The following is a 20488-nucleotide window of genomic DNA, read 5'->3' as shown; positions in this document are numbered from 1 at the left end:
GAGGGAGAAAAAAACCTTTAACATTTTAAAACTTCGATAAACATCATACAACACAATGAGAATTTGTGAAAAGAAAGAAAACACGCATATTTAAGACTGTAACTACCAGGTGAATGAATTATTTAAAAAAATAAAACCCAGCAACAATACCCTTAGTGTTTCCAAAAAACTGAAGTCCGTTAAAGTTAATTATCCTTTCACAACAAATGAAATGTTATCCTATTATCTTACTATGAAATGGAAAAACATCTAAGGAAGACACAAAACTTCACGATCTACGGTCTACTTTAAGATAAAGAAAAAATGCTGCTCTTCTATTTGTCAACTTTGTACTTTCGCGCAGTCACAGAGTGATGAGGCTGCCCTACAAGCTTATCTTGGATGCATTCCTCCGAATTAAGAGTAAATTGTTTCTTTAAAATATACAATGTACATACACAAATGTTCTTATCAAATGATGGGCAATACAAGTTTCAATTAAATGAAAATGTAGTTAAAACATTTTCAGTTAACATTTCAGTTTACCCAACATCAAAATGGAAGAAAGTTAAAAATCTGACAAACAGCAAAGACACTGTCCTCCTCTCCCATAATTAATCCTTAGTCCTTAATTTCTGTTTTGAGAAGAACCAACAAGTCGAAAGCAATGTTTACCACTCTCAGGACGTATCAGTGGCCACATCCCAACTTCCAAAAGAAAAGTTTAATCTTGAATGTGGTTAATTACCTAAGCTCAGGCAAGGTATAACTATTAACAAAAACAACATTCCCCTGGCTGAATTCAAACTACCTCAATTTAAGGTAGTTAAGAGACCGCATTTTCAATTTAAATCAATTGACTAGAGCACAGTGCCTGCAACACGGTACAGCTGTTGGATGAATGAACTCAATCTGCCCTGAAATTTCATACACATCAGGTAAACCACTTAACTCATGCTGAATCCCCAACTACTCCACCTCACTGGTCAACCGTCTTACACCTGAACACATCCAGCAGTCCTGTCCTGAGACTATCCATACTCCAGCTCTGACAACTATGTCAGAGAGCTCTTCTTTACACTGACCGAAACGGAAAATGTCTCCCCGAAGCTGATCTTGAATGAAACGAAGGCCGACCAGGACAAGTCCAATCTCCAGTCCCACAGCAAGTTTCTAATACATGAAGAAAACGTGCACGCTTGTCACTTCCGGGATAAGTGTACCTACATCCTCCATCCACTTAACATAAAACAGAACCCGTAAAAGTCAGATGCTACTCAAACCATCTGCTAAGAAACAACTGCATGGCAGGCACTGAGCTCAATGACACTATGTGAAAACGAATCAAGAAAAGCCTCATTCAAAATGGGGCCAGGAAGCTGGGCGGCTAACTTCAGACCAGCAGGAGGAGAGCTGCCTGCTTGCCCAGCAACCCAGCAGCAACCCAGCAGCAACCCAGCAGCAACCCAGCAGCAACCCAGCAGCAACCCAGCAGCAACCCAGCAGCAACCCAGCGATGAGCAGCCCCACCTGGGACGCTGGCCCTCCTCCAGCTACCCCGGGCTCAAATCTCGCCCTTCAGTCTCCAGACTTGCCTGTGGTGCCGCCTCCTCGGCTACTCTGAATCAACTTGATTTTGCTGGCTAGACTACTTACCCTTTTGTTTTAAAGGTTGACAGCTAAAATTTACTTTCCTTCCAAGTCTGTATCATAAATAACAATAAGAAGTCAATTTCAAGCATCTGTGCTAAGTAGAGGGCTGGTGAAGCTACCTCTGCTCTGACTCCAGAATCTCTACCCTCCAATTTGACCCTCAACAAAATATGTAAAAATCAGCACATTGAATAAAGATGAAGTATATTACACCGCTAATGTTCTTTGTGTATTTTATTGGAAGCATTAGGCAAAGTAAATAACAAACCTGGAATTTAGCCACACAATTGGAATTGCAAAAGTTATACAGTTTTCCATCAGGCATTGTGGCTTGATACTGAGGTAAAGAGTTTCGCTTACAAAAATGGCAAATAATTCCCAAACCTAGAAGAGAAAAAGTACATATCTGATTTTTTATAAAATAATCAAAGTTTTTTTTAAAAAATCTTAATTGACCTGAGAATAGTTTAATGAAACTTTATGTAAATATAATTTTATTAATTTCTGAGATTATTTGCACCTTAAAAAAATACTGTCATAAAAGAAGACTCTGATACTATCTCTAAAACATACACAGATACATGAAACGATCTCAGTTTTAGATAATGTTTGGATGGAAAAACAATTTTGGTTAGGAACACAGACATGGACAGAACTTCACCAATAATTTAAAAATTAAATGATCAAAACCATTCAAGTTTGCACTAAGAAAGTTTAGTGTGGTAATAAAAATAAACCAATTATGCAGTTAAAAGTGAGCATAAAATGAAAGCCAGAGGAGAAAGAGTAGTTAAGAAATTATTAACGTTACTGAAGTTTTTAACTGTCCAAACGCCTGAGACTTACTTTGTGACTTTGCATATTTTGTCTTGTGACTGTTCATGCAAGCAGTTGAACAGTAAGGCTCCATATACCCATTAGGACCTATACACTGAGTCATATCAAAAAACCGGCACTGTGTTCGGCAGCCAGTACAAGTGGTCAGTTTTCCATATTTCTAAAATTTGAAACATAAAAAGAAAATTAAAAATTTAACTAGAACAAAATATTGTACTTTTCATTATACTTTTTCTCTCTGCAAAACAATTCTGTTCATCTCTAATCAGGCTTAGTGGGTCAGAAATCTTCATCTGATGCAAAGTGTTAACTGCAATGCAGCTATATTAGGGTCAAACAAAACCATGATCTAAGCTAAGTCTCCTTCAAAAACAGTGGTTTGCCCTATTAATTAAATAGAATCCTTACATATAAGTAGAAACTGAAGATGTAAGAAAGGCACGGTGTTTTCTGTTCACAGTGATGACACACCTCCTTGTCATGCAACAGAAGAAATTAAATGAACCTACAAAATATAAGTCCTAATAATCAAACAACTACCCTCCTTCAGAGCTGAGCTGCTATTGTCCCAAGCACTCTGACACTTCTCTTAAAACTGATTTAACACCTTTCTACTACATTTAAAACCTCGCTCAACCAAAATAAAATATAAAAACTTTAACATTTTTTTAATTTAAAAAAATTTCATTCAAAATGATTTTTGGTTATTAAAGTTAATAATTAGTCAATAGGTAATAATAAAGTCAATCGTATCAAAGGTGAATATTGCCAACCCTGATGTAATTCAGAGAATGAGGTAAAACCAAAGGAGGAAAGGCCAAAGGAGGTGCAGCTTGGAAATTACTAGACAAAAGCAGTATCACTGAAATATAGACAGTCTTACAAAAATACAATTCAGAGGAACTGGTGTGTTTGCATTTAAAAATTAACTTGATATAAAAATAATAAAAATAAAAATTAACTTGATAGTCACAATTAGAAATCAAACAAAAGTAAAAGCAAGCCTTTAATTGCAACTTGTATTTGATTTTTTTCCTGAACTGTAACAGAACTGTCATAATCAGTTAAATCAAATATCACATGTCACGATGCAAAGTAATCGTACAGTCAGTCCTCCGCATTCATAGACGCAAGGTCATTTTATAGAAGGGATTTGAGCATCCGTCTTTCCACATGTTTAGATTACTTCACGCATCTTCGCACCCAACACCACCTAGTACAATATGATGACATAAGAAGTGCTCAACGTTCCATGGATGGATGAATAAAAGATGTCAGGGAAGACGACAATCGGGCCAAAAATAACAAAAAAATGAGTAAACTGCATGGATAAATTTCACAAATGTCACAGGATTTGAGAAAATAAAATAAGAAATTGAAGGTAAAAACATTAGCCAAAAGCAACATCAACACCAAAAAAAGAAAAAGCCTTCTCAGCATACAATTAATATAAAAGTCATGAGAAAACACAGCTGTTTCCATGCCAGGAACGCGTGTTCTATTCCTAGTGGTTCCTTATTTACTTAAACGTCACCCAAAGGAAGCCGTAAGTTTTACTTTTCAAAGTGGAAACCAACTCATTCTTCAAGCTCTGATACGCTCAGAAAAAAAGAAAAGAGAAGAAAAACCAAAAAGAAATACTTATCAATAGCAAAAGGATACTAACACGGAAAAAATAAGAATAACTGCAAACCTATTAAGTCTGATTATGACTCTCCCAATGTTCAGGACAGTAGAGGAGAAGGCTGTTGTTTTGTTTGGAAGGACAACATGTTTTCCTGGGGCCTAATATAATAATTAAAATTTTATCTATATAGGAAGAAGTATCAAGGAAAACACATCAATAAAACGAAGAAAAATAAAAGAATGTTTAGAATCTGGCACCACAGTACAAATGAGGAACACTAAAAATATCAGGACACCTGCCATTGTATCACAGAGTTACAGAGAGAAAAATAAAGCAGCTCCCAGCAGGTGGATGTGAGACCTCCACAGAGCAGCATCTACGAAGAATTCTTTTACAGATATAAATGAGGTCCAATCATCCATTCTAATCTTGCACTAGATTTTTTAACTTATTAGAAATATCCTTCAACTTGACAATGATTTTACTGCCAGAATGGCTAAGTAATTAGTAAGTTTTAAGACGTACCCATAAAAAGTAGACCAATTGATCTGGGTCAAGTAAGCAAGAAGCTAAGCAACTGGTCCCCACTGAGAAATAGTTTTGTGTGAAACTAAGAAAAACAGAATCATTAACACTGAAAACACTTTAACAGCCACTTTCACAGTTGCCACTACTTCAACAACAAAAAGGCCCATCTAACGGGAGAGTATTAGCAAAAAAAGATATATGCTGTCATGCCACGTTTTCTCTGCTTCCTATGTAAACAACGTAATCATATTTAAATTTCATGCACCCTATAAATATGCACTGAGTGATTTAAGGAACAAAATCAAGCGGAACAAATTCACAATTATTATATTCCCCATTCAGGCACGGGAAGAAATAAATTATAAATTCAGTAAAAAAAAAAGTATGAGGTAGATGTGATAGAAACAACACTGGTGAGGTAAAACGAAAAAATAATGGGGAGTTTGCGGCAAATGGGCTCATTTTCAGTCTACTCATTGAAAAAAGGTGCCTTACATTTTCATGTTAACCAGCTCCACGTGAATATCGAAATTAACCATCACAAGATTCTAAAACTTCTCCCTAATTTTTCCTTTTAGATGTAAGTAAAACATCTCATTTACTACATTTTTAACCAAGCAAGTGGACGGCAAGGGTAGGTGCTCAAGAGACAAAGCCTTGATGGACTTGTTACTGCAAATCTAATCTAGGAAATGGGCACAAGTGTGGCTGCACAGAACTGACTTCCTGGCCACATCCAGATACAACTGAAAACTAACTTAGGTCCATGACATCACATGGAAAAATTATTATCTTTATATTCATTAACATCTAACAGAAACGTAGCTTTCTTTTCATTCTGATTAGAGGTAATAAACCACATTAGTTTTAGCAGAACCCGCTAAAACAAAAATCCCCAACTTTTTATCTTATACTGGCAGGTGGCTCAATATATCATTGATGTCCAACATTACTTCAAAAAACATTATATAACAAAATAAATAAATAAATAAATAACATTATAGTTAATAACCACTATACCTTATTACAATGCATTAATACAGTATATATATATATCACATTTCAAAATTTTTTAAATATTTTGATAACTCTGTTTGGAATAATTGGTTCTAGTTGTAATCATAGATATTTTATGCATTTAACAGCATGCTGAGAAACCATCTAACCATGTTACCAAGGGAGTCCAAAGCATAAAAATAGTGAAGAACCCTGTGGAGAGGGGGATAGTGATAAAACTTCAACAATGACATGCTATTATACTAATTTTTATACTAAGTGAAGATTAAGAGATAAATTCAAGTAAACCTTATACTTCTTTTATTCACTCAAGTTGACTCTCAGTCAACTGTATAACTCATTACATAGAAATTTTATATAGAAAGGACAGACAGGAAAATAGTAGGCAAAGATGTTAAAAAAGCTACTATGATAAATACGCTGATATACTCATGGAGGAAAAATATGGACACAATGAGGCCAGGAATAGAGGACATAAAAAAGACCCAGATGGAACCTCTAGAGATGACAAAGTCCAAGACAAAAAATACACCACATGGAACTAACAGTTGATTAGAAAAGATTAGTAAAACTAAAGACACATTACAAGGTCTCTAAAATGAAGCCAGAAGGAAAACAAGACTTTAAAAACCTCAATAAATAATAGAGCCACCGTGACCATGGGACAGGAGCAGGAACTCTAATACACCTGGAATTAGGGTCTCAGAAGAACAGAGGGAGAAACTGAAAAAAACTTGTTTTTAAATAATGGCTTATGATCCTGGACTGGATGCTATACAATTTTTTTCCCTCAATTTGCTATAACAGACATTAATGAACAAAATTTGAATAAGGTCTATAGGTTAATCAGTGGTATTATATCAATATAAAATTCCTTATTTTGATCACTGTACTACAATTATAATTATTCTTAATTGTATACATTTATTATTCAAGTCCTAATTTATTCATGTGGCTTAATGGGAACATAGATTTGGAAACATTTTTTGAAAAAAAGGATTTTTCCCCCCCTCTTTCAGGTAGGCACAAGAGAAGGACTCTTATATCCTATATTTAAATGCCCACTGGGGGCTTCCCTAGTGGAACAGTGGTTAAGAATCGCCTGCCAATGCAGGGGACACGGGTTCGAGCCCTGGTCCGGGAAGATTCCACATGCTGCGGAGCAACTAAGCCTGTGCGCCACAACTACTGAGCCCGTGCTCTAGAGCCCACGAGCCATAACTACTGAGCCCGCGTGCAACAACTACTGAAACCCGCACACCCTAGAGCCCACACTCTGCAACGAACAGAAGCCACCACAATGAGAAGCTCGTGCACCACAACAAAGAGTAGCCCCCCTTCGCCAAAACTAGAGAAAGCCCGTGCATAGCAACAAAGACCCAACACAGCTAGAAGTAAATAAATAAACAAATTTATTATTTTTTTAAATGCCCACTGAGGTCAAGGACTGTGCATTAAAAATCTATATCTTAGGGCTTCCCTGGTGGCGCAGTTGTTGGGAGTCCGCCTGCCAATGCAGGGGACACGGGTTCGCGCCCCGGTCCAGGAAGATCCCACATGCTGCGGAGGGGCTGGGCCCGTGAGCTATAGCCACTGAGCCTGTGCGTCCGGAGCCTGTGCTCTGCAATGGGAGAGGCCACAACGGTGAGAGGCCTGCGCACCACAAAAAAAAAAAAAATCTATATCTTAAAATATTTTTTTTTTTTTTTTTTTTTTGCGGTAGGCTCAGCAGCCATGACTCACGGGCCCAGCCACTCTGCGGCATCTGGGATCCTCCCGGACCGAGGCGCAAACCCGTGTCCCTTGCATCGGCAGGCAGACTGCCAACCACTGCGCCACCTGGGAAGCCCCTTAAAATAATTTTTAATAACATAAATACCTAAAAGCAAATGAGTGCACACAAGAAAACACATGTAAAATTTAGTGAAATGAGAAAGTTCGTTGGTCTTGAGATAAAGTAAGAAAATAATCATCATCTGACATATTTAAAGTCCATAAATGTTAATACACTTCAAAATGTACACGATTTTTCAGACACACAATAAAGGCAGTAGCAGAGCATGTCATGTCGAGGCCTTAACCCCAGCCACACTCCTGCTTACCTCAGGCTGCATTAAGAAAGAGTCCTGCATGTGATCACGAACCTCCTTCAGAAAGCTTGGATGGCTACCTACCTAAAAAAAGATTTTAAAAGGCTTTATAAAAAGATATAAAGAAAGGCTGCTAGATCGAAAGGTCAACAAGCAATCTATAAAAGTTGAGTCTTAATTACCTGTTTTGTGACTTACAACCTCGTTCCAACTTTTAAAAATGCCTATCTGTCCTACAGTGCCACTGACCAGCTTACAGAATATTATATATCATAACTTTATAATTATCCTATAGAAAAATAATAGTAACTAGATAAATAATTAAAAACAGACCCTTAGATTTGACTCACCTCTAAGTAGACCTTGCAAAAAAAAAAATCACATATTTCTCTTAGATGACAACGTATGCTAAATGTATTCAGTAAAATCTATTAATAATACATAAAACAGTATCTCGGCAGTTCCCTGGCAGTCCAGTGGTTAGCACACGGAGTTTTCACTGACGTGGCCCTGGGTTCAATCCCTGATCAGGGAACTAAGATCCCACAAGCCTTGCAGTGCGGCCAAAGCAAACAAACAAACAAAAACAAAAGAAAACTGATTTGGAAATTACACAGTTACAGTTTTCATCATCTGCAAATGGGTTGTTTTGGAAACTCTTTTTAAAGCACATATAACAGCTTCCAGCACATAGAAATTTATATCCTTACTCTTTGCAGAAAGCATCCTGTTTTCCTTAAAAGTCAAAATACTATGCAAGAAAATGGAAAATAGTCTCCTAGAGTAATAGAAATAAAAACAAAAATAGGGGCTTCCCTAGAGGCGCAGTGGTTGAGAGTCCACCTGCCGATGCAGGGGACACAGGTTTGTGCCCCGGTCCAGGAGGATCCCATAGGCTGCGGAGCGGCTGGGCTCGTGAGCCATGGCCGCTGAGCCTGCGCGTCCAGAGCCTGTGCTCCACAATGAGAGAGGCCACAACAGTGAGAGGCCCACGTACCGCACAAAAAATAATAATAAAATAAAATAAACAAATGGGATTGAGTTAAACTTAAAAGCTTTTGCACAGCAATGGAAACCATAAACAACACGAAAAGACAACCTACAGAATGGGAGAAAATATTTGGAAATGATGCAACCGACAAAGGATTAATCTCCAAAATATACAAACAGCTCATGCAGATCAATATGAAAAAAAAAAGTCAAAAATGGGCAGAAGATCTAAATAGATATTTGTTGAAAGAAGACATATAGATGGCTAAGAGGCACATGAAAAGATGCTCAACATCACTAATCATTAGAGAAATGCAAATCTAAACTACAATGAGGTGTCACCTCTGGCCAGTCAGCATGGCCATCACCAAGAAACCTACAAACAGTAAATGCTAGAGAGAGTGTGGAGAAAAGGGAACCTTTCTACACTGTGTGGGAATGTATTTGGTGCAGCCATTATGGAGAACAGTGAGGAGGTTCCTTAGAAAACTAAAAATAGAACTACCATGCGACCCAGCAATCCCACTCCTGGGCATCTATCTAGAGGAAACCATAATTTGAAAAGATACATGCACCCCAATGTTCACTGATGCACTATTTACAATAGCCAAGACATGGAAGTAACCTGAATGTCCATTGACAGAGGAATGGATAAAGAAGATGTGGTATATATACAATGGAATATTACTCAGCCATAAAAAGAATGGAATAATGCCATTTGCGGCAACATGGATGGACCTAGATAGAGATTATCACACTAAGTAAAGTCAGACAGAAAGACAAATATCATATGATATCCCTTATATGTGGAATTAAAAAAAAAAAATGATACAAATGAACTTATTTACAAAACAGAAATAGACTCACAGACATAGAACAAACTCATGGTTACCAAAGGGGAAAACGGGGGGAGGGGGTCAGGGATAAATTAGAAGCTTGAGATTAAAATATGCACACACCAGGCTTCCCTGGTGGTGCAGTGGTTGAGAGTCCGCCTGCTGATGCAGGAGACACGAGTTTGTGCCCCGGTCCGGGAAGATCCCACATGCCACGGAGCGGCTGGGCCCGTGAGCCATGGCCGCTGAGCCTGCGCGTCCGGAGCCTGTGCTCCGCAGCAGGGGAGGCCACAACAGCGAGAGGCCCATGTACCGCAAAAAAATAAAAAAAATAAAATATGCACACACCACTATATGTAAAGTAGATAACCAACAAAGACCCACTGTACAGCACAGGGAACTACACTCAACAGCTTGTAATAATCTACAGTGGAAGAGAATATAAGAATATATAGATTTATGTGTACGTATAACCAAGTTACTTTGCTGTACACGTGAAACTAACACAACACTGTAAATCAACTATATTTCAATAAAAATTTTTAAAAATTTTAAATAAAATTTTTTTTTAAGAAAATGGAAAATACCAAAAGACAAGTGTTAAGCACTAGACAGTCCCCACTGCCGGGATCTAAATGATTAATCACCTGTATCTGTATACTCCAGACACTAACTGGGCTACAGGGACAGGGATAAACAACAAGAGTGGCCAACTTAGATGTTAGAGACAAAAGGTTGGGGGTGGAAGAATGCGAGAGCAGGGACCAAAAAAATCACTGTACAGTTTTAGTTCCCAGGCTTTAGAAAAAGAAGACATTCACTAGAGCATCACTGCAGCGCTCTCCAAACATGTCTGATTATGTCCCTTTATCAGTAACAACATACACACAGATTCCCTCTTATTTACTTAAAATTATGAACATATAGTATGAGAAATATAAAAACTATGACCACTAAAAAAAAGATGAAACACTGCTTTGAAATAAGCTTTATTTTCTGATATTATGAAGAATACTTTCTGTATCCTCTGGAGCAGAATCATCCTGGTGCCAGTGGGGCTGCAGGAGCGCAGTAGCAGGCCCTCCTGGAGCCCAGAGGGGAGGGAGCCAGAGCCACAGAAGGAGACAGTCAAAAGATGCTCACACTGAAAGCACAGATACCCTAGGATTATGCGCCAAAGGTTTTAAAGCAGCCATGATAAAAATGCTTCAACAAGGGAAAAAAACCACAACAATTAAAAAATAGAAATGCTCATCAAAGAAATAGAAGGTCCAAATGGAAACTGCAGGACTGAAAACAGGGGCAAAAGTCCTATGCAGAAAAATTCCAAGTAACTATATACTCCACCTTAAAGGAGAGTGACTTTCTTCCAAACATTAAACAAGGAACGGGGGGCACGGGGCGGCGGGGGCTTTCCGGTGGAGAATCCTGACACCACTTGAGCGAGGTGATCTACATCAACATCAACAGTCATAAGTCATGTTGAGACATGTATCCTTGTTATGTGATGAAAACTGCAAAAGTGCAAAAGGCCAACACCTCTGTCATCTCCCTCCTAAACCCAGAGCCCGGTCTGTCTAGAGATGAAAGCAGAGGGGCCTCTTGCAATACACTTGACTCCTAAAAACTGTCAAGCTCGTCAAAGTCTGAGAAAATGTCACAGCCAAGAGGAGCCTAAGGTGACACAACTGCTGAATGTGATGTGGCATCCTGGATGGGATCCTGGAACAGGAAATGAACATTATTCAGATTTTCTTAATTTTTTCGTAAACTATGGACTTTACATACTAATAATATTTCAATATGAGCTCACTAATTGTAACAAATTATCATACCAATTTAAGGTGTCAATACAGAGGGAAACGGTGAGGGGAGGGGCTCTCCCATGAGAACTCTGTATTATCTGATCAATGTTTCTGTAACACTGGAACTGTTCTAAACAAAATTAAGTATTAGTAAAATAAATAAATAACAACCACCAAAAATCCCAATGGATGGGACCAAGAGCAGAATGGAAAAGACAGAGGACAGGACCACGGAAGGGGAAAAGAGAAACTATCCAGTCTGAATATCAGAAATAACACAGCCTTGGAGGTAAAAATAAAGAAGAATAGAGCCTCAGGGACCTGCAGGACTGTAACTACAGTAATATAATAACTACATTATTAGAGTCCCGGAGGGAGAGGAAAAGAGGGCAGGGCTGAACGAGTGCTCAAAAGTCTGAAAACACTGCAAATTAGGCAAAAGACTAATTTCAGGGAGAAGAAGCTGAAAGAATCCTAGAATGGATAAACCACAAGAATCCCCACAATACACCACAAATTTCTAAAAAAATTTTAACATCAAACAAAATAAACTTTAAGTCAAAAAACTAATATAAGAAACAAAACAAAACCATACTGGAAAAAGGGTAAATTCATCAAGAAGATATAACAACTATAAACTTTTTCACCAAATATCAGAGACCCAAAATATATTAAGCAAACATTGACAGAAGTGAAGGGAAAAACAGGCAATTCTACAGTAACAGCTGTAGAACTCAATACATACACCCATTTCAATAATGGACAGACCAGCCACACGGGATTTTGGCACTTATGTACAGGATCTGAATAACACTACAAGCCACTATGTTCTCCCCAAGTGCACATGAAACATTCTCAGGAAAAGTCCCAATAAATGTATAAAGATTGAAATCGCAGAGTATCTTTTCCAATCATAACAGAATGAAATAAAAAATGAATAACAAAAACAAAACTAGAAAATTTACAAACACAGGGATATAAAAACTACACACTCTTAACCAATGGGTCAAACAAGAAATCACAAGGGAAATTTTTCAATACTTAACAGATGAGTCAAGGCAAAACCAAAATATACCAAAAGTGACAGGATGCAGTGCAAACAGTGCTCAGAGGAAAAATTATAATTGCAAATACCTATTTTTGAAAAGAAGATCTAAATCGATAATATAACTTACACCTTAAAGAAACAGAAAAAGAGAGAAAGCTAAACCCAAGCCAGTAGAAGAAAGGAAATAATAGAGTGCAGAGAAATAACGAGTATGAAAATATAATCACTGAAACAAAAAGCTGGCCAATGAAGAGATCAAAAAAGTCAACAAACCTTTAGTTATACTAAGAAAAAAGACGCAAAGAACAAAACAGAGAAACGAAAGTAGGGACAATACTACAATATTCCCTAGGAAAGGACTGTGAGAAAATGCTATGAATAATTATACACCAACAACTGGATAACCTGGATGAAACAGAAATCCCTTAAAAAATGCAAACCAGGGGCTTCCCTGGTGGCACAGTGGTTGGGGGTCTGCCTGCCAAATGCAGGTGGCTCGGGTTCAAGCCCTGGTCTGGGAGGATCCCACATGACACAGAGCGGCTGGGCCCCTGCGCCACAGCTACTGAAGCCCATGCGCCTGGAGCCCGTGCTCCGCAGTGGGAGAGGCCACTGCAGTGAGAAGCCCGTGCGCCACAACGGGGACCCAACACAGCCAAAGGTAAAAAAAGAAATTAAATGAATAAATAAATACCTGGAGTGGAAACAGAAAATATCAACAGACCTGTAAGAAGTAAAGAGACTGAATCAGTCATCAAAAGCGTTGCAGCAAAGTAAAGCTAGGATCAAATGACTTCACTGGGACATTCCGCCAAACATTCAAAGAGGAGCTAACACAGATTCTTCTCAAACCCTCCCCAGGTCAGAACACGGTGGACACCTCCCACTCCTATTCCATTGGGCCCCCATTGCTCTGAATCCAAAGACAGACAGACATTACAGACAAATATCTCTTACAAATATACATACAAAAATCTAAAGGAAAGTATCAGTAAGGCAAATTCAGCAGCATATTAAAAATATTACACACCATAACCGAGTGGGGTTTATCCCAGTTATGTCAACGTAAAATAATCAATGTAATACACCACATGAACAGAATGAAGGTAAAAACCACATGATCATCTCAAATGATGAAGAAAAAGTTTAACAAACTTCAACACCCTTTTATGATAAAAGACAATCAACAAACTAGGAATAGAAAACCATCTCAACGTAACAAATGCCATATATGCACAACCCATAGCTAACAGCATACTCAAAGGAGAAAAGACACAAATCTTTCCCTCTAAGGTCAGGAACAAGAAAAGGATGCCTACTTTTGCCACTTCTATTCAACATGATAGTGAAAGTTCTAGCCAGAACAAGTTAGAAAAAGAAATAAAAGACATCTAAATTGGAAAGGAAGAAGTAAAACTATCACTACTGGAGATGAACTGACTATATAAAGAAAACCCAGGGACTTCCCTGGTGGTACAGTGGTTAAGAATCCGCCTGCCAATGCAGTGGGACACGGGGTAGAGCCCTGGTCCGGGAAGATCCCACATGCCAGGGTGCAACTAAGCCTGTGTACCACAACTACTGAGCCTGCGTCTAGAGCCTGAGAGCCACAACTACTGAGCCCACGTGCCATAACTACTGAAGCCTACGCACCTAGAGCCTGAGCTCTGCAACAAGAGAAGCCACTGCAATGAGAAGCCTGCACACCACAACGAAGAGTAGCCCCCGCTCACCGCAGCTAGAGAAAGCCCGCACGCAGCAACGAAAACCCAACGCAGCCAAAAATAAAAACAAATACATTTATAAAAAAAGGAAAAAAAAGAAAACCCCAAGGGGTCAACAATAAAGCTACCAGAGCTAATAAAGACCTAAGTAAATGAGAAAACATCCCATGTTCATACATAGGAAGCTTTGACATTGCAGAAATGTCAGTACTACCCAAAGCGATCTACAGAATCAATGCAATCACTATCAAAATTATAAAAGCCTTTTCTGCAGAAATGGAAAAGTCATACAAAACTAGAATGGGGTTAGAGTATCCAAACAGAAGAACAAAGTTGGAGGACTCATTTCCTGATTTCAAAACTTCCTACAAAGATGGTTATCAGAAATAAACCTACTCATCTATGGCCAATTAATATTTGACAAATATCACAAGACCAATTAACAGGGACTTCGCTGGTGGCCCAGTGGTTAAGACTCCAAGCCTCTACTGCAGAGGGCGCGGGTTTGATTCCTGGTTGGGGAACTAAGATCCCACATGCCACATGACGCAGCCAAAAAACTAAATAAATAAATGAAAAAGTAAAAAAATTAAAAACAACAACAAAAAAATCCACACAAGTCCAATAACAGATGGTGCTGGGACAACTGGATTTCCAAACACAAGAGAACGAAGTTGGATGCCTGCCTCACATCATCAACAAAATTAACTCAAAATGGACCAAAGACCTAAATATGTGTTAAAACCATAAAACTCTTAGAAGAAAGCATAGGGATAAACCACCTTGACCTTTGATTTGGTAACGAATTCTTAGATATGGTGCCAAAAACACAATCAACAAAAGAAAAGGAGGTAAACTGGCCTTCATTAAAATTAAAAAGTTTTCTGCAAATGACATTATCAAGAAAGTAAAATGAGGGACTCCCCTGGTGGTCCAGCGGTTAAGACTCTGTGCTCCCAATGCAGGGGGCCTGGGTTTGATCCCCTGGTCAGGGAACTAGATGTCGCATGCCGCAACTAAGAGCCCACATGCCACAACTAAAGACCTGACACAGCCAAAAAAACAAATAAACATTTTAAAAAAACTATATATGACTTCTATAGGAAGTCATACAAATGGCCAAAAAGCACACGAAAACATACTCAACATCATTAGTCATTAGGGAAATGCAAGTCAAAACCACAAAGATATAGCACTCCACTCCTACTGTGATGTCTATGATAAAAAAAAAAATTTTAATGGAAAGTAACAAGTGTTGGCAAAGATGGACAGCAAATGGAACCCTCATGTATTGCTGGTAGGAATTTAAACTGATACAGTTGTTGTGGAAAACAGTTTAACCATTCTTCAAAAAGCTAAACATAGAATTACCCTATGACCCAACAATTCCACTCCTAGGTATACACCCACAAGAACTTTAAAACAGACCTCAAACTGATACTTATATGCTAATGTTCATTGCAGTATGATTCACAATAGTCAAAAGATGGAAACAACCCAAATGTCCATCATCAAATAAATGAATAAGCAAAATGTATATGCATACAATATTATTCAGCCATAAACAACAATGCTACAACATGGCTGAAACTCAAAACATTATGTTAAGCAAATAAACCAGACAAAAAGGACAGATATTGTATGACTCCACTTATATGAAATACCTAGAATCAGCAAATTCATCGACAGAAAGTAGATGAGAGATTACCAGGGTCAAGGGTGAAGGGGAGGATGAGGCGTTATTGGCTTCATTGTCACAGAGTTTCTGTTTGGGTCACGAAAAAGTTCTGGAAATAGAGGTAATGACTGCACAAATTATGACTGCAATTAATGCCACTCAATTGTATAGTTTAAAATGTTTAAAATTAGGAATATTATATTATATACACTTACCACAATTTTTTTTTAACATGAGTAGTTTTCACCCTTTTTAATGCTTTGGAATGGTTTAAATAACATTAAGGTTACCTAGTTCAAATCTGATGGAATTTCCCTGTAAAACCATCTGAGCCTATTTCATTTTGTGGGGTAGTTCTTTGATAACTATCTCTATTTCTTCTATGGAAATTTCTCTGCCTTATTCTATCTGCTCTGGAGTCAATTTAGGGAAATTATATTTTGATAGAAAATTACTCACTTGATCTAGGTTTTCAACATTTCTACATAGGGTTGTACAAAGTAGTCCCTTGTTGATTTTCTTCAATTTTCTCTGTTTTGATGGGTAAGTCCAACTTGTCATTTCTTATCTTTGTGAATCTGTGCATTTTTAAACCTCTGTTCCTGATTGACAATCGGTTTGTCTAGTTTTTCAAAGACTTGATTTCCTATAGAAGCAGCATTTTGAATTATTTTAGTACTATTTTTATATCCTAATTCATTAATTTCTACTTTTATCTTTTTTCTTGTCTTTTGCTTTAATTCATTTTCTTTTTACAACTTTGAGTTTAATAGTTAATTCATTTATGTTCATTTTTACTCATTTAAGTATATAAGGGTATGAATTTTCCTCTGAGCATTTTTATAAAGCAAATATAACACTGATATCTTAAAGACTGCACCAAAAAAAGGAAATTCAAGACTAATCTCACTTATGAATACCAATGGAAAAGTACTAAATATTAACAATTAGAAATAAAATTTAAAATACAATAATGATCTGGTATGGTTTATTCTAATAATGCAAGAATGTTTAGATGAATTAGGAAATCCATTAAAATAATTCACATATTAATAGATTTAAAGGGATGGGGAGGGACACCCCTGGTGGTCTAGTGGTAAAGAATCTGCACCTTCCAATACAGGGGACACGAGTTCTACCCCAGGTGGGGGAACTAAGACCCCACATGCCACGAGGCAACTAAGCCCCCGTGCCACAACTACTGAGCTCGCATTCCTCAACAAGAGAGCCCATGTGCTGCAAACTACAGAGCCCACGCGCTCTGGAACCTGCACGGCACAACTAGAAAGAAGCCCACACGCTGCAACGAAATATCCCGCATGCCTCAAAGAAGATCCTACATGCCACAACTAAGACCTGATACAGCCAAAAAAATAAATAAATAAAGGTGTGGGGGGGAATCATACAATCACTGCCATAGACACCGAAAAGACCTTCAAAACTCAATTCTCATTTCTGATAAAACATTTAATGAAAGAAATCCATGGATTCTTCTTTAATGTGATAAAATATATTTACCAACTCTGAAGTTGGCATCTAATTTAATGAGGAAACACCAAAGGCACTACCACTGGGAAAAGAAAAAGGTACTTACTATTTCCACTCATTAAAAATTGTAGGGGGGGGCTTCCCTGGTGGCGCAGTGGTTGAGAATCTGCCTGCCGATGCAGGGGACGCGGGTTCGTGCCCCGGTCCAGGAAGATCCTACGTGCCACGGAGCGGCTGGGCCCGTGAGCCATGGCCGCTGAGCCTGTGCGTCCGAAGCCTGTGCTCGGCAGCGGGAGAGGCCACAACAGTGAGAGGCCCGCGTACCGCAAACAAACAAAAAAAAAAATTGTAGGGGTTTTCCCTGGGGGCGCAGTGGTTAAGAATCTGCCTGCCAATGCAGGGTACACGGGTTTGAGCCCTGGTCCGGGAAGATCCCACATGCCGCGGAGCAACTAAGCCTATGAGCCACAACTACTGAAGCCCGCGTGCCTAGAGCCTGTGCTCCACAACAAGAGAAGCCCTGGCTCGCCACAACTAGAGAAAGCCCGCAAGCAGCAACAAGGACCAAACACAGCCAAAAATAAATAAAATTTTTTAAAAACTGTAGGAAATACCATCAGGCAAGACACGTGATGAAAAAAGGCAGGGTGCCGGTGGGGGGGGGGGGGCAGGGGGGTGGATTTAAGCAAATGCCCAGGACACAGAGGATGAGTGCTGGGCCACGACTTTAACCCAGGGCAGCAAGCTCTTACCAAACCTAGGTATCAGAAGATAACTAATGCAATGACATCACCAACATCAAACACCACATTGAGTTCTGGAGATTATAATTAATCTGATCCTTTCAATCACCGCAAAACCTTCCTTATGTTAACAAATCTGAACTATACCAGCACAATGCAAATCCCACGAAAGCAGGAACTGTCTACTGTACTTCCTATCAGACTATTTCAAGCAATTAGCACAGTACCTGCAACATAATAGTTGCTAAATAATTGTTTCATGAACAAATTACAGATGCGTTTTGCTCATTAAAAGTCTGACTTAATGGGGGAAATACTAAGACAAACCAAAGCCCAAACAGAAAAATGGGTATAAGAGGTAAACAAACAGTTCACAGAAAAGGAAAGACAATGAGCTCTGAAATATGAAAAGCTAATCATCAGCATTCCTAATAAGAGAAATACAAATTTTACTAAACATACTGTTTTCACCAAACAGAATAAAGTGCTAAAAGTCCCTGCTGGAGAGGCTACGGAGAAACGGGCACTTCCACATACACTGCTGAAAGGCATGCAAACTGGTCCACCTCTAACAGAGGCAATTTAACAGTATCTAACAAACTAACATGTTCACGTACCTCTGGCTGAGCAATCCTGCTTCTAAGAATCTACCCTGAAACAACATCTCCACAGAGTCAAGGATATATACAGGGAGACCTTGTCGTAGTGCCTTTTTTACAGACTGGAGGTCTGTGGCAACCCTGAGTCGAGCAACTTCATCAGTGCCATTTTCCCAACAGCATCTGCTCACCTCGTGTCTCTGTATCACATTTTGGTAATTCTTGCGACATTTCAAACTTTTTCATTATTACTCTATTTGTTACGGTGATCTCTTGGTATAATCAGTGATCTTGGAATGCTACTACTATGATTCACTGAGGCTCAGATGACGGTTAATATTTTTTTAATTAAGGTGTGTACACTGTTTAGACACAGTGCTATTGCACACCTAATAGTAAACATAACTTATGTGCACGAGAAACCAAAAACTTCCCATGACTCGCTCTACTACGACATTCGCTCCACTGCACTGGTCTGGAACTGAACCCGCAAGACCTCGGGGTTGTTCCTGCACAGGTTACTCATCATCTGTCATCTGCAGCGGCAAACCACGAAATAACCCAAACACCACCGACAGCAAAGTGACCAAATAAACAACAGTCAGCCCCGTACTGTCTTGTATATGGTTAACCACTAGCTCTCGGGAGGTAAAAGTAAGTACCATATTTATTGTAGCATCTACCATGAGACTCTCCCCACCGTGGCTAATTTCAGGCCACCAACATAAAACTAAACATGAAATTGGGAAGAGATACACAGAAGCACACCATTATGTATAATATTTCCATCTCACAAATAATGTAAATAACCTCAAGAGCACAGGTAATACTGAAATGTAATAAGATAATTAGGAAGTGGTACATTTTAAGTATTTATTTTCTTTGTCTTCAATATTGTGTCTCCCCCCACCTCAAATGAGTATCTTGAAGCCCTAACCGCAACAAGACTGTATTTGGGATAGGGCCTTTAAGGGGGGTGGTTAGGGTTGAATGAAGCCCTACAGGTTAGGTCCAAGAAGACAGACCAGGACACTCTCTCCTTCTGAGCACAAAGGAAAGACCAAGTGAAGACACAGCAAGAAGGAGGTTAGCTACAAGCCTGGAGGAGTGGCCTCACCAGAAACCACCCCAGAAAGGCACCTTGATCTTAAGATTTTAAGTCTCAAGAACTGTGAGAAAATAAATTCTTGGTTGTCTGAGCCCTTCAGTATTTTGTTACAGCAGCCCCAGCAGACTAATACAAAGATAATTTACGTGTAAGTTTCTATAACTTAATTTTTTAATAATGGGTGTTTTAACAACTGGCTCACAGAATTCCTGAAAATTTAACTCAGCCGTAAAAGGAATAAGGAAGAATAAGGAATATACTCACAGGGAATGATTCCAAGATACAAATGCAGGGTGCAGTACAGTACATACAGTATGCTGCCTTTTGTACAGATGAAAGAGAAACTACAAATACATTATTCCCTTACTTCTTCAGAAAGAAAACAAAATAGTAAGAATTAAGGGAATGGTATGTATAAAGGAGAAGTAGGAACCAAGAGAAGAAAGAAATGGGAGCTAGACTGCTCTGACTTTTGAAACCACAGGTATATACTAAAAAATAAACTAAGCTAAGTCAAAGACCTTAAATTTTAAATTAACAATCAAATGGAAATAAAATAATCACTCCTATGCTAAGCATCAACAATTTGAAAAACCATATTTACGACCCCTCTCCACCACCCAAAAAAGGAATCACTTTGGTAAGCATTTACCTTTCTATGTAAAATCACAAACTTATTTCCAATAACCTACATGTATTTCAGTATTCACTTGAGATTGGTTATCTCTACGATGTTAA

General features: G+C 38.6%; 1 protein-coding gene across 7 annotated transcripts in view; it reads right to left on the bottom strand.

The window, feature by feature from the left end:
* The window catches only part of ZMYM2 (zinc finger MYM-type containing 2), an 89994-nt gene that overhangs the window by 34108 nt on the left and 35398 nt on the right, over positions 1–20488 (bottom strand). For 5 of the 7 annotated variants that reach the window (XM_032610847.1, XM_032610848.1, XM_032610851.1 and 2 more), the window contains 3 exons: positions 7744–7815; positions 2479–2629; positions 1901–2016 (listed from right to left, as the gene is read on the bottom strand). In XM_032610847.1, coding sequence (XP_032466738.1) covers positions 1901–2016; positions 2479–2629; positions 7744–7815 — 339 coding nt within the window. Of the gene's footprint in view, positions 1–1900; positions 2017–2478; positions 2630–2877; positions 5434–7743; positions 7816–20488 lie in introns of those variants that run through there. The other 2 variants (XM_032610854.1, XM_032610849.1) reach the window with 2 other exon arrangements.

This window comes from Phocoena sinus, chromosome 18 (genome assembly GCF_008692025.1).
Source record: "Phocoena sinus isolate mPhoSin1 chromosome 18, mPhoSin1.pri, whole genome shotgun sequence".
NCBI classification, from domain to species: domain Eukaryota; kingdom Metazoa; phylum Chordata; class Mammalia; order Artiodactyla; family Phocoenidae; genus Phocoena; species Phocoena sinus.
This window is presented reverse-complemented; position numbering and strand designations above follow the sequence as displayed.